Source organism: Diplotaxodon limnothrissa, linkage group LG7, assembly GCF_057381915.1.
Source record: "Diplotaxodon limnothrissa isolate DT_005_m linkage group LG7, D_limnothrissa_male_GT1.1, whole genome shotgun sequence".
Taxonomy (NCBI): domain Eukaryota; kingdom Metazoa; phylum Chordata; class Actinopteri; order Cichliformes; family Cichlidae; genus Diplotaxodon; species Diplotaxodon limnothrissa.
The window spans coordinates 6667388-6693126 of NC_140602.1; the positions used below are offsets into that span (position 1 = coordinate 6667388).

General features: G+C 39.8%; 1 protein-coding gene across 2 annotated transcripts; it reads left to right on the forward strand.

The window, feature by feature from the left end:
• Positions 1 to 12594: 12594 nt before the first annotated feature.
• Positions 12595 to 24589, forward strand: LOC146627662 (excitatory amino acid transporter 2-like). 2 transcript variants are annotated; one of them, XM_085357281.1, is made up of 11 exons: positions 12595 to 12632; positions 14993 to 15132; positions 16889 to 17041; positions 17292 to 17542; positions 19163 to 19310; positions 19922 to 20048; positions 20274 to 20507; positions 20601 to 20795; positions 21518 to 21652; positions 21789 to 22053; positions 24518 to 24589. In XM_085357281.1, the coding sequence occupies exons 1-11, from the start codon at positions 12595 to 12597 to the stop codon at positions 24587 to 24589; spliced, it is 1758 nt and encodes a 585-aa protein (XP_085213407.1). The 2 variants fall into 2 exon arrangements, with proteins under 2 accessions (XP_085213407.1, XP_085213408.1); XM_085357282.1 differs by lacking the exon at positions 12595 to 12632 and having other exon boundaries at positions 15003 to 15132; positions 21789 to 21977; positions 22014 to 22053.
• The last annotated feature ends 1150 nt before the right edge of the window (positions 24590 to 25739 follow it).

Sequence of the window (25739 nt, forward strand, 5' to 3'; positions counted from 1 at the left end):
AGGTAAACATAAGTAATTGCTTTGGCTAGTAGGTAAACCATTTCAAAAAGCTAATTGGTTGACAGATTTCCATCTCTCCCCCTTTTCATTAACATTTTTGTTTGTTTGTTTGTTTGTTTGTTTTTACATTCATATCGCAGCTACTCCAAAGGTAAACTGACAACCTGCAGTGAAAAGTCCCACAAGGCCGACCGTCAACAATAAGCTTGAGCTGCAGATTAAATTGCAGCAGTGAAAAGGGCTAAATATGCTCATATTTCTCTTCGGATCGCGAAAATGCCAAATGTTAAATGAAAGTCGGTTGGACGAGATGTAGATAAACGATGTAAAGAAACATTACAGTGGACGGTTAAAAATAAACCCGGCTTTGCGATGGTCAACACTTTGATACCTAACATTTCTGGACACAATTCTGAGGATGGCCCGTGATTATTCTAATAATAATTATTCTAATTAACTGGCAGCTGAGCCAAAAACAGCACTCTGTGAAGGTGGCTGCCCTTGTTTTCCTTCATCCAAACGCGAAACGATTCCCATTTTATTATTGTTTAGAGAAATTCAGATGGGTTAAGCGCAAATCACATAGAAAAAGTAGATTTTATTGTAAATAGGTGCTGTGACATATTTTTTACAGTTCCATTATAAATTTTGGTTTGACACCAGGTGTAACTGCGTACTAATGAACAAACCGTGTTTTTCTTGTGTGGCCTGTGTAGTGATTCTGAAGATAAAGCCAACAAGTTGTAGCCTGTGTTGCAGCTTCTTATAAAGTATTTTATTGTGGAAAATCTATTCGTAGCCTCGTAGAGGTGTCATGTGTCGGCAGCCTCTTGCATTTACAAGACGACCATGCATTTGAGTAATATATGAACTCCTCCCTTAAAAAAAAACAAAAAACAAAAAACCCGAAAATATCTTATAGCGAGCTGTCGCCTCCCACCCCTTTCCCCCCTTCTTACCTTTGGATACAAACGCCACCCCATCTGAAACCAATCCTTGCAGCACTCTTCCTTATGATATTAAAAGGAATGCACATGGGCGTTGGGGTGTGAGCACACACAAACACACAGTTTTCCAATCGCACCATCAATGTCACCATGGAAACCAATTCTCTTGGCACTCTCAGTTGATCGCCTTCTGCATTAATCTTGGATGGTCTTGAAAACGGTTACAGGGTTGTTTATGGATGCTTCTGTCAAAAGCATGTTGATCAAACCTAGACAGGGTTTGGCGCTTCGCCTGAGTGCAGATAAGTCTATATGTTTGGGTTTAATGGGCATGTTTTCTTCCATCGGTGGGCCTTGTGAGAGGAACTGGCTGTACCATGAGGAGACATGATCGCTGAGGTCTTGACCTTCATTGTAATTGCTACGAGAATCTGTAAAGCAACTGTTCATGCAGCTGATCCATATTGGCAAACTATTGCACTGTGGCATTTTTCTGCCTTACATGACTGAACCTGACACACATTCAAGGCAAACCCACACATGCAGCTGGGGGAGGGAGGGGGGATCATTTATATTTGCAAGCATATGTCTTTATCATGTCATGCAGTTTCACACTGTGAAGTGCAGCCATAGCATTTCACATAAATGAAAATTTGCATCCACATCAATGTTTGTATGATGCATATATTTAGCATCCACTTATACAGAAGAAATTAATTACACGTTTTGTAGGCACTGTATCTGTCAGTTCAATTTTGAATCTTCCTTTCCTGCATTTGTTAGGAATTAATTAGGATCAAAAACTAATTATTTCTAGGGTGTTTATGATTTTTTGTTACAAGACAGGAAAAGGAATTTTCTCTCTTTCTGTGCTTTTCAGCTTATAGAAATGGTCAAAGTAACACTGTTGAAAAGACAAATATTGCAACTTTAAAGACAATTTTGCAATGACTATCAAAAATGTAAAATTTTAATAAATATGTTTAAAATATGTTTTAACTCTCGGAAGTTTGGAAGCTCAAAACATGTAACAAAGGAGTTGCCAGTTGTCATGCATGTGCACGCACACACAAAAAACACGCAGTACAGACACACACATGCACATCAAAGTTCCTGCAGCATGGCCAATCTTGCTCTAGAAGTGAAACAAGTCAAAAGTATATTTTGCCAAAGCTGTTATCCTTAACATCTGTCAAGTGCTACTTTAATTAGTGAAGACAACATTCGTTGCCCTCAGGGCAGGACAGATGTTTAGGTTAACACTCACATACACATACACGCTCACATTGTTGTGGAGAAACCGGCTGAAGGCAAATCATGGCGCCTTGTCAAAAAATCCATGCGTCGATTGACTGATATCTTCTTCAGGGACTATCCTCTTTAGTGCAAATTAAATTCCACCAATCAATCTCAATAGTTTTGAAACTTGATAAAGATCTGTTGTGCTTCAGAATTATTAGAGAAGGAATCCAGTAGATAGATTTTTTTAATGTACTCAGTTGACTGGGAACAGTGGACCAACTAAGCAGTCAGCAGTATTTAGACATGAACTGATTCAAAGAAAATTCAAGCTATGTGGTGGAATAAATAAAAACAAACAAAAACAAACAAACAAACAGGTGAAAAATCACCCACTGAAATCCAAAGCACTTTAGTTTTTGCCAGACAAACTGAGGTTTTACACTGTGAGAAGTGTGAGGTAGAGTGCGAGAGAGTTAACATGTGGGAGTAATAGGAAGATAAAATGCTGGGGAGGACAGAGAGTAATACATAGAAGTCTTTGTTTTTAAATTGATAAATGATGGAGTGGGTGAGCAAGGGAGAAGGTGGGGTTGTTTCCCCTCCTTGAGACCGAGATACATTTTTCAGAGAAAAATGTATCTCGAAGCACTTGTTACCTGTCTGGGGCTGGGCAAGTCAGACCTGTTCTCTTATCTGTTTGGAAAGGCTTGATTGAAGACACTGAGAACAAGTGTGATTTAGAATGGGATGAAAAAGGAGGTGGAGAACGTGATGAGAAATGTGGAAGAATGAAGGAAAACTGATGGTAGATGAAGAAAAAAGAAAGAGAGGAAACAGGTGAACTAGAGACCAGTCCACAGCAGGAGGACATCCACAGAGATGTGTACCTGTGTCCATGTGTGGTTGTGTGTCTCCATTCACCCAGCTTCTCTGTGGTCTCGCTGGCAGTCTGTGGCATCTAGTGCTTGAGTAATCCTCCTGGGAACATTCAAAAGCTGCCAAAGTGCCATCCAGCTCCTCTTTTCACTCTTTACCACCCGTGCTTGTCTATCTCTATCTCTCTATCTCTCTTTTTACACTCATTCAGCACTCCCCCTTTTCTTTCTCTAGCTGTTGCTTTTATTCCAGTCCTTCCAAATTACAGTAATATCACCCAATTTCATTTTTTTACTCAATTTTACTGTATTTGTTTGCCAACTTTTCTCTCTGGGCTTTGAATCGTGATTTGTCTTTTTCTTGTAACTCTATCACAGCTGTGAGTCTTCCCAATATGGGGAAGAAGGTGATTCATCATCTGTTTTTTTTCCTTTCCCTCTTGTAGTTCTGCCTATAGAACCAATGTTTTGGTTCTCAGAGAGCTGGACAGTTAAGCCTTTCCCATGGGATGACCAAACAAAGAGCCCAGCTCCCTTCACTTCTGTATGACTGCACAGGAACACAATCATAGGCATTCACTAGCGGGACTGCTGCTGGGCAGCAAAATGATAGATCTCTGCTGGCCACGAATGAGGCACTTCTTCATTTTTGCAATAAGACACCAATATAAACTGCCCAATTAATCTCTGATGATGTGCAGGAGAAGAAGCAAAACCACCCACGTGGTGCCATTTAAGTTTACAGTTTATCTCATGTAATGTAAATTTTGTCTCAGAATAATATTTTGTACTGCTGGACTAGAATTCTCCTTAATGAGGGTTCTGACAGCAGAGGTAAAGAAAGACACCTTAACTCCATCATACAAAAACAATACAGTGAAAAAAGTTTACATTTATTTAAATATAGTAAAATTAATTGTACAGTATTATTAGAATTTCTGCCATCACAGCGTAAGGCCTCTGTATATGTGCTGGAAAGGTGCTCTATAGGCTACTCATAAACAGCAACAAAGTAAAATGGTGCTACTTTATGTACTTTTTTGTGCTTTGCAGGCTGGTACATTGCCTCATTGCTACACTATTGTGAAATAAAAAAAATTGTAATAGTGGCTTATTAAAATTCATATCATGTAATTAGATGTCATTTTAGCCTTCTAGTGTAATTTAGTGCTTGCAATGTTCTTGGCCCTGTGGCCCATTACTAAACTATCTGAATTTTGGGTTTGGTCCCATCTGGTAGACATGGGTCAGAAGTTATTGTTAGATTATCAAGGATGCGTACTGAAAGTCTGCCAGTGTCATCACATTCTGAAAGTTACATAAATACAGATAAGTTTCCTCACATACTGACTTGATCTGCTCTGCCTATTATATGCAAATCTGCAGTTTTCGATTCCTGTTTTGACCTATATTCTGCATCATATTAGATAACTGCTCATAATTAATATTGGAGGTCACCACACTAGCTGGGGGGGGGGGGGGGGGGTGCGCACATGAGGTTTGAGTCAGCATTTACTGGTACAGCAAAGGCCTCATCCCTCCCACTCGCTTCATCACTGCCACTGTCCTCCTCCTTGCAAAAACTTCAAACCACCCACATCCCATTGGCACCTGCTACACTGCAATTCAGGTCAGCAGGGGGAGTCACAAAATTACTCCAATAGTGATTGGTAAAGGGAAGAAGAGGCAGGATAGATGGGGTCTCATTTTCTTTCTTTTTTTTTTCCTTCCTGGCACCAAAGACCATGCCACTATGAACAATCATCCCATTGTGTGGCGACAAAAGAAACATAATTGAAGCAGATTTAGAGCTCAAAACAAATAAAAGACTTAATCTGAACAGTGATTTATCGTGACAGATTCACACTGATTATCAGATGGAGCTCCTTTTGGTTTATACAACAGCTTTGTTAACTTGATGTCAGATGCCTTTGCATTTTGCAGAAAGTAGCATCCAATCACAAAAATGCTCTACTTTCAATAACAATAATAGAGCTATTCCATTAATCTGTAGATTGAGACTTTCAAAAACAGTTATGTGTAACTAAAAATATGCCAAAGGGCCTTCTAACTGTTAAAATACATTAATAACAAACATTTTTGTTTAACCTGTCTTTAGGTTTAGGAAAAGTCTCTCGTATCCCACTGGATGCTCCTTTTGCTGTTTACATTTGTCTACCTATCATTTCTATGTTTGATACTTGAAATCCATGTTTTGGAAATCAAATCTTACTGAAACTCAAAGGGGGAAAAACATAAAAATAACACAAAAACAACAAAGAAATTGTTTAATTGCCCATTTCACCCACTACCCCTCCCAGTCTCACCCACCTTCCTCTTCCTTTGCCCCTTTTTACTATTCCACAAATCCTCAATTAAGTGCGTAATGGGCCTCAGAGGCAGGTTTGTGTGCTTCTTTGTTCAGCCTTGGGGGATCGACTGGCATTAATGTTCCTCTTGAGTATGTAAATAGCCTGAGCTGTGGGAGCGCAAAGCAGAGCTGCTACTTGTCTACTTAATCGCAGCGAGCTCCATCACTTTCGGACATTTTAGGGAGCTGAAGCAAGACATGCATGAGAACTTCAGCACTAAATACAATACCCACACTTAGAAGAGTAACCTCAGCACCCATGTCCACCCCCCAATTCTTCCGGAACCCCCCCTTCTTTTTTTTGCTCTCTCTCTCCTGATTCCCTCAGGACCCTTTACTCTCACCCTTTCTACCTAACTCCCCCTCAGACCTGGCAGTGGCCCTCACCCCTCCTACTTACACAACTCCCTGACCAATCCTTCCTCTGCATGTGTGCTGCTCCCCACTGCTCAGCCTATCCCATCTTGACAAGCTCCAGTCGATAGACCCTACAGTCTAGTTTTGTTTACTTCACCCACTTGTCCAGCGGAACACACAACAATTGTGTCCATTGCCTGTTTGTCAGCCCCCTTTTCAGAACGAAGAGAGGAGAAAGAGAGGGTGGGGGGGGGGATGAAAAACAAAAATGGAGGCAACAATTAAGTTTTCCCTCCTCCCCATGAACCCTGTGCGAGCGGTTTCCCAGCTCTATATTCTGTGAACTAACTTGGAGGCCTGTAAAGTGGCCCATTATTCTAGTAGGGTTGGCGTGTTCCAAGAGCGGATTGCCTCAATGGCCGATGAGCACAGAGAGGGTTTTGTTAGCAGCGTTTGGCTCACCACATTATGCACTGGTTAATTAGGAGCTCTATCTATCTATCTATCTATCTATCTATCTATCTATCTATCTATCTATCTATCTATCTATCTATCTATCTATCTATCTATCTATCTATCTATCTATCTATCTATCTATCTATCTATCTATCTATCTAGTCTTCTAGATATATAGACATATAACCTGAAATCAACGTCTACCATGTAACATTTATGGATTACACAGACCTGTTGGTACATTCCCACTGACATCTTTGGGAATCCTTGTTTCCTCGTCCTGAAATCCAAAGCAAGTTTACGATCTTCTCGCAGGCTACGATTTTTATGCATGTGGGATTTATGACAGTGGAAAATTGCTGAAAATTATTTTGCCCAGAGCCTATGATAATGATTGACTGCCACTATATGCTGGCTTCAATAATTAGGTTGTGGAAAAAGTCTATGAGAGAGTGCTCACCCTCTACGGCATTCCTTTGCTGCCTGTGACTGAATACATATTTACATAAGTTTGACAAAGTGTGCATGACTTTAAAGGAAAAAAGATGAACCAAAGAGTAGCAGGAGACTCCATGTGGCTTCACGTGTAAAAAGTGTTAGTAGTAAGCAACAGCTAGCTCCTGCTTTTCAGATTCAAAGACATGGCTCTGAAAGAAGAGCGATAGTAAAGTGCTTCTTTATCTTTACTAATTGTAAATTTGTAAAATTCTGTTTATTTCAAAAAATACCTAAAATACTCCAGTTCATGGAACCAGGACCAAAAAAAGCTCAAGATAATCTGCCTTGGCTGAAAATATCCCGTACTGTATCAGTATCTTGTATGTGTGTGAGGAAGAAAAGAAGAGAGAAACTTAGGTAGAGACAGAGACCGATGACAGGAAAACAGATATATGCTGAGACACTGAAAGTGAGCAGCTGACAGCTCGGTCACACTTCCCTGCTCTCCTGATACGCTTCCATATTGCGTCCCTGATGATGTGCATTTTCCTCTGGACACACACAAACATAGAATGTTCTTAGTAGATTATTACATTTTCAACTAATGAGCACATCTTACCGAAATGTGATTTTGCTAAGAACACTGTAACGGCCATGTGTACATACATCTATTTCAAGTTTTATATGCAGATAACATATGGCACATATCCAAGAAGTACAAGCATTTCATTTGGTTGCACAGATACTAGGCACTGGTTTCATTGTTGAAGACAGTTATACCTGCGGTATTATTATCTTACTGTTAGAGGTTAAAATGATTTCCATGCTGTTTTTAAGCAAAATTTAATATAGACTTCTAAAATTTTAACCAGACTTTTCTTGTTATTTAAATGATCCAATTCATATAACATATAAAAATCTACACAAAATATTTGTCTTTAGGACTGAGTCATATGCTAGCGTAGGTACAAAATGTGCACGTGGTATCTTGGCTGAGCTGGATGATGTAATGAGCTGTATGTGTGCAGGCATGCCCTTTCAGGCAACGCTGCAGGGTGGTGTGGGGAAATCAGGGTAATGGCTACTGTTTCAGGCTATGCTCAGTCCCTATAGGCTGCACTGTTTAATTAGAGAGAGAACATCCATCCTCCTTTGTCCTCTTATTGGCAAATCCAGACCCGGACTTTAACCCCCCTCACCCAGCCTTTGATTCATGGAACATGACCAGCAGACGTTTTCATTGTTGACAATGGCATTCCATATTCAAAAACAATTTTACGTGCATCCTGTCATTTTAATTCATTTCAATTTTAGAGTGTGTCAGGTGAGTCTAGTGATGTATGAAACATGATTTGCGCAGTAATCCAATTTCACAGGGCCAGCTGCCTAACACAGATGTCAGCTCGTCATGTGTCCACAGATAACGTGCTAACAAAAAAGCCCCTTGCCTACAGTAAATGTGGAGACATGCTGCTCTTCAAGTGATTACTCTCCCCTTCACCTTTGCTGTTTTCTTATTCGCTTGCCATTCCTTTCCTTTGTCTCCATCCTTACCTCCATCAGTGACGCCCCCCGTTCCCTCGCCCTTCCCCCACTGCATTGTTATGGATCCATCTCGATGTGGCATTCTTGCCATTTAACCCCTCCCCTCTTCCCTGTCATCTGCCTCTCAGCCATGTAGCGGGTACATTATAGCTGTTTGTAGTAGGGGGTGGGGTTGTCCTGCCTTACTGGCTCATTTAATGAGCTCCGGTGGGGATCGGACCAACGGCATGAAAAGCTGTGTGTTGAAAAATGGGATGTTCTGTTAAACAGATGCGCCTCTGCTAATGATAGTGCTGTAGCCTCACTTCATATACAGCATGAACACAGAAACACTCTTAGGAGGCGGGAAATGTGTGTAACCCATCATCTGGGAGGTTTGGAGCGGTAGAGTGAGAGCATCTCAGGTGACTCTTCTTTTTTTGTGAACTTAGAAAAGAGTTGGAGAGTTGGATAGCTTGTAATGAAGGAGCGGTCACTACATAGCTGAAATTTTCACAGTTAAGAGTCTAAGAAGAATGTGAGTCATAAAAACTGAGACTTGGGTTATGAATGTGAGAGGTTTGAGAATAGCTGTTTGATGTTCGGCCTTTTTAAATAATAAAAATCATCCAACATACTCTGGGGTGTCACTACGTGTCCTGTAGCTCCAGCAGTAAAGAGGTTGGGTGAAATAGATACCATCAGACTAAATTCCCTGTCAGATATTATCCAGATGAATTGAAGTCACCTCATTCATTCCTGTGACAACCATGATTCTGCATAATGGGCCGTTAGGACTTAATTACAGTGGGACTTTTTCGCATGTGCGATCTATAGAGACTCCAACACAAGCTTCGGGATTCTCAGAGACTCTCTAATGACTGCCTCATTATGGACACAGAGTTGTGCTAAACAAAAGGAAACCTTAGGGAATGCTCCTTTATGCACTGCCAAGATGGCGATACACTGTGATTTTAAAATATAATGAGAAAAATGGGAAATTTGAAAAGAGAAAATCTGTCTTACAGCTACTGAATACAAGAAATTGAGAATTGTATCTCTCAGGAAGGACATTAATTGAAGAGGAGAGTCATCACTGTATTTGTTGGAAGCACTGAAAGACAAAACTGACAAGCTCCAGTCTGTGAATTCATGTAAAAATATTGGTACAATTATGACAAGTATGACTTTTTTGAGCTCCTTATAGTTTCAGTATGGGCAGTAACACCATGTGACAATCTCAGGGTCAGCTGTGGTAAGTACTTGGTAGTCTGTCAGTATTTGGGAGATCTGTGCTAAGACCGGAGGCTGGGTCACTGACCGTGGTACTGAATACCAGTGCTTAGGCCTACAAAGGCAGGATGCCCATATGTTTTTAAGGATACCCCTGTTATTGTCACCAGATCTGCAGCACTATATTGATAACAACACGCTTTACATTTCTGTTGCTTTTCTCTTATTTGACTGTGAGTAAAACTTCACAATTGCAGAAAAGTTTCCTCAGAATTTCCTTTAGAACACGTCACCTGCTTTCCAGTTAGTGATTAGTGACTTTGATGAATTTCAGCATAAATATATTTTATTCATGTTCACATACATTTACCTTTGTGTCTTTCTTGTGACTATAAGCTCACTGCAGGGTTAAATTTGAATAGGCCTAACACAACTTTTTAAGTGTCCCACTGAGTGACTGTACACCTACTCTCTTAAATTAACAGAATTGAGAAAATTTAGGATCACCAACACTAAAATGGGAATGTCAGAGGTGTAGCATGCTTTGGAAAACAACATTCAGAAACAGCTGAGACACACAAATATGTAAAAAGACGATGTATAAAGATATTATGCAGAAAATACATAATCTTTAAAAATGTTTATTTGTTGGAGAATAGCATACTGACTGTGGAAGGAAAGCACAGTGTCAGTTGTGATTTGGGATTTGATATTTAACACATGCAGTTTTGCATCAGTATTGTTTTATTGGAACTTCCACTGATTACTTTTCCCTCTGTGGACATCTCTATCGATACCTGTCCCTGAACATATTAATCCCAACCATGTAGGGATGCATAATCTAGAGGTGCAGTGTGATAAAGCCTCTCTTTCTTTAGAGTCCTGGAAATTATCTCCCTCTTCTTATGCACAGCACAACCTGGAGTGTTTGCTGAGAGCTTCCTTTTGAGGGGCTGGTGGTGGTCACAGCTCCTAGGCAGCCAGTATGTGTGAGCTCATTTCTTCCCACTGTAATGCAAGTGACTGTGAGGCCCAAAGGGGGCAGATATATCCGGAGCCTGGCCCTGCTCTAGTTGCCTTTATATCACAACATATTGTGATGCACCAATCAAGAGAATGGGGATCGGGCTCCTCGAGAGACCAGTGGGAAACGTGTATAATGGGCCGTCTGTGCTATCACATGGATGATAACAGCCTGAATTTGACCAGTAATCACACAACCAGCCTCTAATGCAAACTTCTTTAGTTATTAGGTAGACATATTTTATGACTGGCACCATATGTCCACACTTACCGCAGTAGCTCAAAAATTATGAAGCAGCACAAAACACCTCATGAAGTTTGTTTAAATTTTTTTTGAATGCATGAATTTGTATTTTCTTTTAGGAGATAAAGATAAAACTTAAATCTTTTGAGCCATACATTCTCTTTATAGGGTGTTTGTGCAGGCAGTGTGTTTGTATGCTATGTATGTGTGTGGCTGTGAGCTTCCTCCTTCCCCTTCATCCTCTTCTCTAAACCACAGAGTGTTGCCAGGACAACCCCTCGTGGTCCTTGCTGCATCGCAGCAGCCCTCAATGCCAGCGCTCAGGGAACCTCCTTGCACTGGGAAGGCTGCATAAAATTGGGATAATCGCCGTCGATTATGGGACACAATGAGCTGCTGCTTCTGAAAGATTCATTCATCCTGGAAAAAGAGACTGTGGAGGGGGGCAAGAGAAAGGGGCGCCTTGGTCCCTCCGCTGCTCTCCCACGGTGGGCACAGGCATGACATCAGTGGCCTGAAAGAACTGGCATTCTGGACATGCCCACTGCACTCCCCTCTTGCTATACCCTTGCACCCCCTCTCATCTGAACCCCCCCCCCTCCTTTTCTTGCTCCTGCCAGTTTGGATGCAGCGCTTGGCCGGACGAGTTGGGGCCACTGCCACTGTTTGCGTGTGAAACAAAGCCCCTCAGAAGGAAGAGAGAGGAAGCAGAGAGCTTCACATGGTACCAGCCAAAAGCGGGGATGGCTGCCTCGGCCTTCCCCTCACAGGCCCCTCTTTTGGCTGAGAAGTGATGGTGCGACCCCAGTACCCCCTTCTCCCCTAGTGTCCCTCTTACTGCCCCTTGTAACCCCTTCTTCTCTGTCCTAGCCCCTTGCTCTCACCCCGAAACTGCACTCTTTTCGCGGGAGAGCCCTTTGAATGAGGATGACATGTTAAGGGATTTAGGATGAGTGATTTCTCATGACACAACCTTTACAGACAGAGATGGCATTCCTCTCGCTTTTGTTGTGTAGCTGGTCATTTGTTTGAAGAGGAAATAGCTTTCCAACACATTTCCCTAATTAGAATAATGTGATACTGCTCAATGCCATGTGAAGTCTCATGCTGCTGGGAGACTAGAGGGAAATCAGCGTGACAGCATCCTCACATGAATCACATAGGTCAATTGTGCTTTGGAGTTCAGTTTGGAGTTTTATTGACTATAGTCAATAAGATAGATAGATAGATAGATAGATAGATAGATAGATAGATAGATAGATAGATAGATAGATAGATAGATTAACCAGTGTATAATGTGGTGAACCACATATCCATCTGGTACTTGGATGTGTCTAGAAGCATGCTCTCTGTGGGGATTACAGTGTTTAGGGACTGTTAAGGACCCTGGGGGATTTGAAACATAGGCTCTGATACTAGCTCCTCCTTCCATTTCTTCTTCTTAGTTATTTATTTACTTTTAGGTTTGTTGGCTGTGCGTCTGCGTATGATATGTGTGCACGTGTGAGATTCGTGAGTAGCTGGCCGTGGGTGTTGGTGGCAGTGGAGTCAAGGGGTAGGAGGTGGTGGTGGTGGAGGGGGGGTGGGCGGTGGGGGATGTAGCAGACATCAGGATGGGGCCATTCAGGTTGCTGTGTCTGTGACTAAGTCTGTCGTCTGGACTGTGTTGACTCGCTCCTCTCTGGATGCTGCGGAGGAGTTTGTGGACAGCTGAAAGCAGGTTGCCGTCAGCAGAGCAGAGGTGTTTTTAGCCACCGGCTGTACCTGGGATCTTATCTGCTGACATCAGGCAACATATTTGGATGGAGCACTTGCACGCCTGCTAACACTTTCTTGTGCCGACTCCCTCTTAAATACCAAAGACTGGAGATTTGATCCTGGTCAATGTATATAGCACTTACCTCAACTCCCCCAGAAATGAAGTAAGTACTATGTATTTCCATTCATATCATAAATATTTACTCCTTTTACTTTTTTTCTCTTTTTTTACTCCAGCCACTTATTGATTTTTAAGTTTTGTTTTTATATATAATGAAAAAAATATAGTTTTATAGTTTTCATTTTATTCACAACTCCAGTAACTCTTCATGGCTTTACAGTCCTGTAATGCAATTAATCTGACTAAGCTCTCAGCCAAGATTAACCGGTTTACAACATGATCCCATTAGTGACTGAGAGGAAGAAGCTGTTTGTGGGTGTGTGGGCTTGTACAGGTCTGAAGGTCTGAAATATGGTTTTGTACTGAACATTTAGTAAAATCTGATTATACTGAAACAAAAGTAACTTTTTAACATTTACACTTCCTGAAACAAGATGCCCAGTCCCATCTGATTGTGGACTTAAGTGTGAAGCTTCTCAGAATTATTTGTTAGGGCACAGTAATTAATTCGAAGCTCATGAAATGTTAATAACAAGAAGGATGTTCCAGCCAACAAAATGACTCTATAACACAAAAACACCTTGCTATTTCCTCCTGGTGCAAATTGATAATAAATAATGCAGCTGCTGCAGTGGCTGTAACTCTTAGCTATATTTTTTCACATTCATCCATCACTGGGTCACACAAACCTGCTCTCTCATTTGTCTCTGACTTGGTGAGAGAAGTGTTAATGAGAGGATTATGGCAGAGTATCGCCTGCTTCCTCTCATAGTGCTAAAAATAATGACAGGGAGAGAAAAAGGGGGACATTCAATTAGCAGCACTCATCTCTCCCGTGGAATAGGATTTTTATATAATGGTAATTTTTTAATTTCTGGGGTTTTATGAATTCCTCGAGTTTTTATCTAAAGTATGCAATCACGCCACAATAGAGTGCAATGTGGCTGCTACTTGCCTGCTGTTTGCGTGTATTTTCTGTATTTCACACGTAGAAATTAATAAGAGGAGCTAGGAATCATCCATCTGTGTGCCTGGAAGGTGACCAGGTGGTCTTGTTATAGTCTTTCAACATCACAATGCACACACAATGGGGGAGGTGCGTGTAACTTAGAAAGTGTGTGTTTTATGTGGAATTGTATGCATACACAAAAAACTAAAACCTAAAAAATCATAATAATAACAAGGCTGGCTGTGAGGTTCCTCTCCCAAAACAACCTCTTGATTCAAGCTCTCTGTTGCATTTGGTAAAAGCTTTAGCTTTGACAAAGAAAGAAAAAAAATACTTGACATCATCATTAATATCTCCAAATAACATAATCTTCACCACTGAAGCTTCCATTTGTGTTTTTTAGACTGTGAACCCCACGGCAAGGGGGAAGGTGAGGGTCACTTTATTTCATTTTTTCTGTTCTTGGTTGTCCATCACACCAGAATTTGTAATGGGCTCATTGAATAGCAACAAAGTCCATAAGCAGACAAAAGATATATCAAGCCAAGGTAGTTAATTGTGTATATTTTTTCTTTAACTTGATGCTGAGGGATTAGCATAAAGCTATAGTGCCTGTTATTTTCTCTTTTCTTACACATACCTAACTGTCACATAACAGACACAGCTGGCTCCCTTCTCATTAAACAAATGCATTAACACCTCAGTGGGACTACAGAAAGCTACTCAGGGCTGCTCATTATGGAAAATTGTGTTTTATTCAACACAAAGCTGCTCTCAAAGCATTACCTGTGAATGTGAAAACTGAAATGATAACTGAGAGATAGAAAGATCAAGTCTAAACAGATATATTATTTGATAGTTAGGCATTTTTTGTCTCGTACTCTTTTTTTTTCAGTGCAACAACATTGTAAAATTAAGGCTCTGTTTAATCTGTGCATTGTAACAATTCCTGAAAAGTCTACCAACATTTTCCACAATTTATTTTATTTTATCAGAAAAAAGGTTTCATAGTTTCTGCAAAAATCTAACAAAAGTCTGCTCTGAGAAAATTGGGGCTACACAATCACCCTTCAGTAAACTGAGATGAGATACCCCAAAGGACTGTGATTTCAGAAGCAGCAGCTTGTAGTCAGCTTGCTTCTTTTGGAATGCTCTCTTAACCATGAACAAACAGTGTTCGAGTGACAGCTTGGCAACGCTTGAATGCTAAACATTTTTCATCACACAGTGTTTTGATTTGAGCTATAAACAGTTTTCAAAGGCTCCTGTATGTTGTTGTGGAATCAACAGTCTTCTTTCTCACAGTGACTGTCACATGACAGAATATGACCACAGCATGATCACCACAGCATGGTCATCAAAAATGTTCTGTGGTCAAGTGTGTACTTTTCACATTGTCTGACTTGATGGCTTTGATTTTAACAAAAATCACTTGTTCTTTCTTCATATCACAGTGCCAACAGTATGCCTAAACAAGTGGAGGTGAGGATGCACGAGAGTCACCTGGAGCCCATTGAGGCCAGGCCCCAGTCGAAATGTGCCCTAATCTGCTCCAAAATGTTCAAGAACCTTCTTCTCACTCTCACTGTCCTTGGTAAGCCCCCTCACGCTGTTTTTTCTTTCTTTCAATTACTTATTATTATTATTATTATGTTTGGTTTTGGTTTTTTTTTATCTCGAGAGCCTAATAAAAAGTAAGGAGGGCTAAACACAGATACTAACTACCACTGAGTTCAGTCTTATGCTAGCTCAATTATATGTGCGGAGGAGATGCCATCTGTGCTCAGACAGAAAGATGACTGAGTGTTCTGAACTTTCCCAATTCTGTGCCACCTGTTGCTATCAAAAGCTGTGCTGTACTGGACATAAAAACAGCCTCTGGTGATGCATGAAAAGTGCTGTCATCTTACCACATGCTGATTAGGGTCCAAAGAAAAAAAGTTTTTAATAAAGGAAGAGATGTAAGGTCTTAAATTAGATTTGTTTAAACTGTAGTTCTTTCTGATGGTTTGTTTTTATGTCGGCTCTCCCAGTCATACAGTCTATAATTACAGGACTCTTTAAACTGTAAATTAAAAAATATGTGTACATTTGACTTATTCAGTTACTGCATTGCACTTGTATGGATGTGGGCTTGTGTGAGCATGCGTACTGTGTACATCCAATGGCACCCGGCTGGACGCTCACAAAGCAAGTGAGCCAGCATGATCATTGATCATCTGTCACTTGGCAGATGAAACCTTGAAAGGGAACTTGCAATTGCTCCAAAGGGAAAGCACAGGAAATCAAGTGCCATCCAAAACCATCGGGTGTGCAGAATCCACTGGATGCTGTTAGACTGGGGGATAGATTAAAGCGCTGAAGACAACTTAGGTTTAAAAAACAAACAAACAAAAAAAAAACGCTGGAGGCCTTGTGATCAGTTTGTGTTATGAAACAATATATTGGGCTGTGTTATCTTTGGCAGCGGAAGTGCAGCCCCAGGAGGATGTTGGAGTTTTGTCTTGCCTAAGACAGACAGACACAGAGGCCAACCACCAGGCCTGGTAGGCAGGGGAGTGGGGGGTGGGAGCATACAGAGGTCAGCTTTACTTAATGGCAGGAACAGTGTGTGGCAGGAAAAGAGCTGTTGGTTAGAAGAGACATTGTGGCTTTAAGGGTCAACAACGATTTTGTTTGAGAATAGAGGATCTTTCAAATGTCACAATATTCAGGCTATTAAAGAATGGAGATCAGAGGAAAGGTAAGGTTGCACACGCAAAAAAGATAATGTGAAAATAATCCAAGTATCTCAGTGAGACAAAATTTGTGCCTGAGATTAGAGTGAAACATATCTTTTTATCCATCATTTATTGAAGCTTTTGAAAAAATAAAAATTTTAAAAGAGTTTGCTGAGATGACAGATGCTTCACCAGTGAGTCGGACATGCTGCTCCTCCTCTCTGCTTCAAAGGAATCTGATTTTAATCCTCCACGAGCTTTGCTCACTGTCAGCAGGTTTGCATTTTATCTTCACAACCCATTGCCCTCCCTAAGTGTCCAGCAGATCCCTTCTCACCAAACAACTGAAATTATAAGGCTGGAAGCTAAGATGTTACTAAGATGTTAATACGATGTCTTTGACAACAAATCATTTGAGAATTATTTATTTCATAGTTTGAATTGATACTATTTTCAAGTAGCAAATGATTAAAATCATAGCATTTTGTTATGGTTTATTTGCATGTAATATCTGACTTACTTAAAGTTGGCTTGGCTTGGCCACTTTGTTTCTGTATTTCACGTTGTTTCTCTCACACAATTTCATATTTTGGGATTTTACACCTTTTTATTTTTCTTGTTGCACTTCAGGTGTGATCTTGGGGGCTGTATCAGGGATGCTGCTTCGTGTTGCTTCCCCAATCCACCCAGACATTGTCATGGTGATTGCTTTTCCTGGAGACATCCTAATGAGGATGCTGAAGATGTTGATCCTGCCACTCATTATCTCCAGTTTAATCACAGGTGCAGTGTAATTTATCACACTCAAATATATTAGGAATTTTAAGTTCTTGATTTACACCTTTTGCTGCTCTAATACACTAAAATAGACTTGGTGAAAAAGTCATAATGCAATAAGAAAATACCCTTATATAATCTACTAATTGTCTTTGCATAGCACAGCCTTCATGTCTTGCAGCATTGAGTCAACATTTCCATTGGATACGTCCTAGCAATTAACAGGCAAACATGATCTTGCTTGCTTTGGGTGCAGGTCTAGCCGGTCTTGATGCCAAATCTAGCGGTCGCCTGGGCACCAGAGCTATGGTCTACTACATGACAACCACAATTATTGCTGCTATCCTGGGAGTTATCCTGGTGTTAGTCATCCACCCTGGCAACCCCAAACTGAAGGAGAATCTTGGCGAGGGCGAGAAAAATGATGATGTGTCTAGTCTGGATGCCTTCTTTGATCTGATCAGGAACCTTTTCCCAGAGAATCTTGTGCAGGCTTGTTTCCAACAGGTAACAGATTAAAAGGATTTATTCACAGTTTGAAAATCTTTGTGAGATATCTGAACACATGAATGCCATCCCATCACTTGTTAGGGAATATTACATAAAGTCATAGAAAATAAACTTGTGTATTGGGACATGTGTAGGCTTACATTCATAAAGTGTTCGGAAGAGGCTACCAACAGAGAACTACAGGGGTTGATGCCTGATAAACCAAAACAATTGCACACACAATACAAATTTTATTTATATAATGCCAAATCAAAACAACAGTTTCCCCAATGCTATTATATTGTAAAGTAAATAGCTTTCAATAATAGAAAGGAAACATAGAAAATTCAAGCAACCCCTCCTCGAGCAAGTGCTTTGGGGACAGTGGGAAGAAAAAACTACCCTTTAACAGGAAGAAGCAGAATCAGGCTCAGGGAGAGGCAGCCATCTGTTGGAAGAGAGCCAGAGATTAATAACTAATTAATTACTAATGGTTAAATGCAGAGTGGTGTATAAACATATAATGAGTGAAAAAGGTTATTGAAGAAGAAACACATCATGGGAATCCCCCAGCAGCCTAGAGCTAGAGGATTCAGGGTCTCCTGATCCAGCCCTAAAAATATACTTTATCAAAATGAGAAGTTTTAAGCCTTATCTTAAAAGAAGAAAAGTGTCTATCTGCTAAATCCAAATTTAGAGCTGATTCCACAGAAGAGGGGCCTGAAAGGTGAAGACTATAACTCTCATTCTACTTTCAAATACTAAAGGAACAACTAGTAGGCTCGCGGTCTAGAGCAAAGTGCTCTAATGTGATGTTATTGTACTATAAGGTCATTAAGATAAGATTATCCAAGACCTTGTACATTATAAGAAAGATATTAAATCTGATTCTAGATTTAACAGAGAGCCAATGAAGATAAGTCAGTGTAGAAGATATATCTTGCTATATATATATATGTTGCTATATATCTTCCTAGTCCCTGTCAATACTCTTGTTGCAGCATTTTGAATCAACTAAAGGCTTTTTTAGGACATTCGAATAATAACGAACAAATCCAGCCTAGAAGTAATAAATGAATGAACAGTTTTTCAACATCACTTTGAGACATGTTTCTAATTTTAGAGATATGCTTCAAGTGGGAAAAAAAAGTCCTACATAATTGTTTAATATATGCATTGAATATCCTGGTAAAAAACAATTCCAAGAATTGGTGGTCAAGGTAATGCTATCCAGAGTGAGAATTTGCTTACTCTGGATAGCACTATGTCTTTAAGACATACCTGCAGTTTAACTAACTGGTGTGTGTTATGGTGTATGTTCATGGACAGATAAAGTTTAGTATCATCTGTATAGTAGTGAAAATGTTTGCCAATGCCTTCTGATGATACTGCCTAAGGGAAGCATGTATAATGTTAACAGAATTGGTCCTAGCATGGAACCCTGTGGAACTCCATAGTTAACCTTAGTGTGTGAAGAGGACTCTCCATTTACACGAGCAAACTGGAGTCTTTTAGAGAGATCTGATTCAGAACCACTGCAGTGCATTACCTTTAATACCACAAAAGAATTCTTAAAGAAAAATATTTTAAATGTCATTAGCTCATTAATATTTATGCTTAATGCTTAATTTCTTTCAGATTCAGACAGTCACAAAGAAGGTGGAGGTGGTTATTGAGGAGGATGTCAATGCCACCACTATGGAGGGCCTAGTGGCTAACATTACAAAGGAGCCTCAGTACATCATCAAAAAGTCACTGCAGTTCAAAAGTGGCATGAATGTTTTGGGTATGTAAAACTCACTGCAACTGAAAACACAGTAATATAGCTGCAGTATGTGGCCTAGTAACATTAAGCAATATTACGAATGGTGCTAAGCGCTAACATCAGCATGCTAAAATGAAGACAATGATGAAGCTAAGATGCAAATGCTAAGCTGGTAGCAGGTAACAGAACATGTATACATGTTGAGAACATTCATCATCTTAGCCAGCTTAGCCATCACCATCACAGCATTTGCTAACTAGCGCAATACACAGAAATACAGATCGCTGCCTGATGGAAATGTTCTGAATGTTTTGCAGTTGAGACATTTCCATCGAAACCACAATGCAAAGAGAACAAGTCGGGGAATAATCAAAGTCATTTAGATTAATTCCCTCGGCCCCATATTGATTTAATATCATGGAAAATAGATGTTCAGGTATTTCAGATATTCCAGTCATACTCTAGAGTCATGCCTGGGAATCGGTTTTGAATGTTGCAAATATCTGGACAGGCCTATTGGTTTTTAAATGGAAACCCTATCATCTTATAAGAATTCCCTGATGCTGGACACATCTCACCCTTCAGCACTGGTGGCATTCAAAATGTGACACATTTATGATTTTTTGTCACAGGTCTGATTGGTTTCTTTATTGCATTTGGCATCTGCATGGGCAAGATGGGAGAGAAGGCCAGGCTCATGATTGAATTCTTCAATATCCTCAATGAGATTGTGATGAAACTTGTCATCATGATCATGTGGTTAGTGTCACTCAAGATTCCCATTGACTCATTTTAAAACTCATTTAAGTCATTTGAATCAGAAATGACTTAATTTAATGTGTTTGTTGTTCATTCCAAGTTATTTGTCAAGTAACTGTAATGCTTTAAAAGATAAAGGCTTGCTTGTAATAGGAAGATTTTATGAGGGTTAACTAATTTAATATGTTGCTAAATGATTAAACATATACTTTTTCTTCTCATCAGGTACTCTCCTTTTGGTATTGCCTGTTTGATTTGTGGCAAGATCATTTCCATTAAGGATCTGGAGGTCGTGGCTAGGCAGCTGGGCATGTACATGGTGACAGTGATCATTGGCCTCATTATCCACGGAGCAATTTTCCTCCCCAGCATTTACTTCGTTATCACCAGGAAAAACCCCTTCACCTTCTTCCTGGGCATCTTCCAGGCCTGGATTACTGCTCTGGGGACAGCCTCCAGGTTAGCATCAGAATGGAAAAGGAATTGCTGTCTTAATATTTGTGCAAATTATTATACATTTATAATCCAACTTGTTTTGCTTTTCCCTTCCAGTGCTGGTACACTACCTGTCACCTTCCGTTGTCTGGAAGAGAATTTGGGTATTGACAAAAGAGTCACTCGTTTTGTGCTCCCAGTCGGTGCCACCATCAACATGGATGGAACTGCTCTGTATGAGGCTGTGGCTGCCATTTTCATTGCCCAGATGAACGGTGTCAACCTTGACCCTGGTCAAATTATCACTGTCAGGTCAGAAAAAACATGGCTTTGCACTTAATATTTAACATCCCATCCTAGCTTACATATATATAAGAATGGGTTTTAGAAATGGAGTCCTACAGAATGGCTGCATATGTGTGCAGTTCTTCCATTGAAGCTATTCTTAGTCACCAAAGTAAGACTTGCAGTTCCCACTGTTTAAATTGTTTAAACTGAGATAAATGCAGCTCCCACAGTTAGATCATTACAATAAAGACAAACTCAGCAGAAGTGTTGTGGCATTTAGTGGTGAGCTGAAAAGAAATTTAGAGTACAGCAAATTAAGCACCCAGAGGAAGCAGCCATATGCCCCAGTCCCTTGTCTCATGCTAAGGAGGAAGCTAAGCAAGAATTACCAGTCACTCGCTGTTTTCATCGCAACAATCTTTCCAAAATACTCTTATAATCCAGTGATCTGCACATAGATGACATTGACTCTGACATTTTTATTGGATATAAATCCATGGACCTTCAAATTAAATATCCAATCTCTCTTTCATCTCTGTGAGCCTCTGTTCATAAAGATGAAGAACCTACTCGGGTGCGCCTCAGCCTAAGCACAGCAGAAACTGAGTGCCTCCTTTTAACTGTGAGATGCAGAGGATGTAATGTTCATTGGTGTTTGGGGAAGTGCATCAGGGTGTGAAGAATGAGGTTAGGCAAGTGGTTTTGGAGAATGTTATTGAGTGCCGCTTTCCCATATCTTCACCCAGTCTGACAGCCACCTTGGCCAGTGTCGGGGCCGCCAGTATTCCCAGTGCTGGCCTGGTGACTATGTTGCTGATCCTAACTGCTGTAGGCCTGCCAACCCAAGATATCAGTCTCCTGGTTGCTGTCGACTGGCTGCTGTGAGTTTGATAAAAGAAAAAATTATATTGTGGTTACACTGTACAAGGTAATTTTGCCTTTGCTTTTGTATTAGGGTTTTTCAAACCCTTTACTAGCATGCAAAGCCATCTTTCATGCTGATTTGTGTCTCATCAGTGATCGATTCAGGACCTCAGTGAACGTGGTGGGTGACTCCTACGGTGCAGGCATCGTGTACCACATGTCGAAGGCAGAGCTGGATGAGCTGGATGCACACACGGCAAAGTCGGACGACATTGAAATGATGACAAAGACCCAGTCTTATTACGATGACATGAAGAACCACCACGAAAATAATTCCAACCAGTGCGTCTTAACCGCTACCGATACCACAACTGCTAGCGCCACTGCTAACAATTCTGTTGTAGTAGATGAATGCAAGGTACATTTAATGCTTACAAACATAGAGACCTGTATATAACCCTCTCTCGTGTTGCATGCTCACCCTGCACCTTGCTTGAATCTGTTTGAGTTTTAAGCATTGCGTCTTTGTTTACATCATTGTAAATACACCCGCTGTTATTTTATTTCAGAAGTGAAGCAATGGAACAATAGTTGGATGTATGCATGTGTTCATTTCTCTGGAATAGCAGCTTTGCTGTTGAAAAACAACAGCAAAAAATTATAGTTTATGTCAAAATATTATTCAGCATCGGTACATATGAATAAAGGATCAAATTTCTCTCCCTCAACAGCTAGCCTAATCTGATTACTGGAGCCAATTGGGGGTCGGCTCCAGTTCAAAAGGCAGAGCAGGATAATCCTCATTATGACACAGAGGAATTATTTACCAGCCACCTTTATCAAAACTTCAGAATACATGTATTAATAAACACTTTAAAGAAATGTCTTTTGACATAATTTTAAATATTGCTTATGTTCAAATTATTGTCCAGTATGGCGTGTTTTGCTTTTGCTTAGAATACAGCAGATTTTAACTGTTAAATGGGAACATTTCCAAAGGTTTCCCATTTTCTGTAGGATTTTAAGATACAGAAATGAAGTGCTAGAGCTAATTAGCAGTTCATATGTTCCCTACACACCAACTACGAAACTGTCAGTGAGTCATTCCCTACAAGGGTTTTTTTTTTTTTTTTTTTTTTTTGCATTTTGACACCATCTATTTCTGTCCAGTGTGAGAAATATTCTGTGAAATCTAGAGGGGAGAAGGAGCTCCGGAAATGTAAAACATTTTAAATCCAATATCTGAATGTATTCCAGTCTTTTAGAATATTATATGTAAGTTCATAATGCTTGTTCTCTGACACACACAGACGGGCGGCAAAGGCCTACTGATGAGCCTATTCATTTATTAAAGGATGAAGGGCGTTACCTAGCAACGCTGGTAATCTGTTGCACAAGCAATCTGCCCATGGCAAAAAGTTATATCCTCCTTTCTCAGACTTGCTTTATTAATGGACACTTACATATGAATGTTAAACAAAACCTTGCTGCTTCCAGTACCTTCCACACCACTTTTCCCTGTTTTCTGTTCTGCTTTGCCTCACATACATTTCTAACCCATTTCAAGTCCAATGAAACGTCGTAGATGCTTGCAGAATAGCTAAAACGTAACTATGCATTCATTTGGTAGTGTTCTTTCCTTTTTTGTGTTATTTGTATATTCTGAATTTAAAATGTATTCATTTGTCTATTTTTTACTGCCTCTTAAGTTGGTTTTCATCATAAATTTGTGGTCTATTCCCAGGTCATTAAAAGAAACTGTCTAACTCATGTTAGGACTACCACGAGCATGCATGGACATCAGTGGTTTTCCTGCAGTTCCAGTGTTCCTTATTGCAAAATAGCAATTCTGTCTTTGTAGGTTTCAAGTGCTAAAGAGGGCTGTAGTCAACCAAAGAAAATCTCCATTAACTGAAATTGGTTCTACCCTAAAACCTATTCATTGGTCTTGGGGAGAATAATCTTTCTAAATCAGCTCCACTGTACTGAGTGCATTTTGCCTTATTAGCCAAAATTATTTATAGATAAACAAAAATGTTATTAAACAAAACATTGTTTAAATTATTCCAAACTCTTCATTTTGTACTAAAATAAAAACAACAGATTTGCAGTCAACCAGCATATACCAGTGTGCATCCACACAAACCATATTAACTGGTGATCCCAGGACAAAAATGCAAACAAGCAACATGCTCTGACCAATAGGTTTGACACCTCTCCGATTGTAATATAATTCTACTGTATTGATGAAAGTGAAAGATTCATATTTGCTTTGGTCTTGGTGAATATGGTCTGGCTTTGTTGGTCTTACTGCAACTGGCAGATGTTGGTCCCAAACCTTTTGCTTTAATGCACATACCAGTTACAATTTCTAACATGCACATACTTATAGTCTCAAGCATTTAACATGAAAGATGTGTGAAAAATTTAGCCTTAATAAAAATGAATCCACACTGCCGACCTTTTTGACAGGTATTACAGAGCTAATGCTGAGCAAATGTTAAAAAGCTACTCTTTTCAAAGTCTCTATCCAAAGTGATCCTAACTGTAAGTTTTTGCTCCAACCATTAAAAATGAGGGAATAGTATTGGAACGACATTCTCCTTATGAAAGTAACATCAATTAGAAAACTAGTAATTATTTGGTCAGTTAACTAGTTGTTCTGGAGACTACAGCCCTACAAAGCGCTATAGCTAAAAGTAGTCAAATTTAAATAAGAATGTTGTATACAACATTTTAGTTTATAGACATCATATAACAATGCAGTAGTTGATCTGATGCATTATAAGCTTTAAGAATGTGGTGTTATTCTAAGGTCTTTTGACCAGAATTTTCTTTTTTTCTTGGATCCACTGTTTAGATCTTCTGCTAACTTCTTACAGGTAACCTCAGCCACTAATGGCTCTGCTGCGGAGTGCACGCTTGTTGAGGAGGAACCATGGAAACATGAATAATGGCAGCACAGAGATCCCCTGCTTCTGGGCTCCACAAGCTTTCCTGTCTGGTGATATACAAGAATGAATGAAAAATCACATGAACAGAACTACTAATTGTTCTTTTTTATGTAGCTTACATTTCTTTTCTTTTTAAAAAAAATTTAGTCCCTATAAAATTTTAACTGTCTATCTGACTGATATATATGATACTAATTCACTTAATTGTGAAATGATAACATAGGCATACCTCACATGTTAGAGCGCAGTTACGTCCTGTATAGCAGACACTTGCACAACATACTTCAAGACTTGGAGGGTGAAGGAAGGGAGGAAAACAATGGTTAGATAAGCTATTCTTAGCAATACATCCTGGTCCCTTATTTGTATGAGGAGCGAAGAAGCGGAGATGCACTGAGTGTCTTACAAGTTTCTTAAAGGTGACACGTTATTATAGTGTCAAAGACAAGTGGGAGTTGGAACATTATTCACGACAGCAATGCAATTTGTAATGAAATCCCCTTCTTTCCATCCCTGTCAGTACTATCACAATGTGTGCACACGGCCACTGCTTTTTGTTTTCATCCCAGCCTCTCATCTAAGAACAAAAGTGTCTCTAAAGTGCTTCTTACTGCAATTATAGTTACCCAATATTACTCAGTATCCCTGTGGACCAGAAAACTGATAAAGGGTTCAGTGAGAACAATAGTGAACAGGAAAAACATGCTGAGCCTCAAAGCACCCAATGGTTTTATTTTATTTTATTTTGTCTACTGTGTAGAAAGGGGATCTTTTTCTTTGTGTCACGCATTCAGTGATATTTAAAGCTAATTTGTGTGTGTGATAGAGAGAGAGAGTGCTAAGGTCAAAACATGACCAAGTCAATTGAACTGTCACCATGACATCCATTTTCTTAAACTATCCATTTATAGCACAACAAGAGATAAAACCTCAAAATCTAAAGCGTTGCCCTAAAATTACAATGTATAGAGTATCGGTTTTCACCAAAAATAGTAATTCTTTAATACCAATGAAAAAGACATTTCAATAGTTTAAAACTAAATGTAAATCTAAATGGCATACCTACATAAAATATTGAATAAAATATATTGAAAATATATATTTTTTAAAGCACAAATCGGGCCAGAATGTGAGTGCAGACAATAATCTT

Coding starts and splice junctions, on each gene's coding strand:
- LOC146627662 (XM_085357281.1), top strand. CDS start 12,595: ATGTATATAGCACTTACCTCAACTCCCCCAGAAATGAA. Junction 15,133..16,888: donor TCTCACTCTCACTGTCCTTG/GTAAGCCCCCTC, acceptor GTTGCACTTCAG/GTGTGATCTTGGGGGCTGTA. Junction 17,042..17,291: donor TATCTCCAGTTTAATCACAG/GTGCAGTGTAAT, acceptor CTTTGGGTGCAG/GTCTAGCCGGTCTTGATGCC.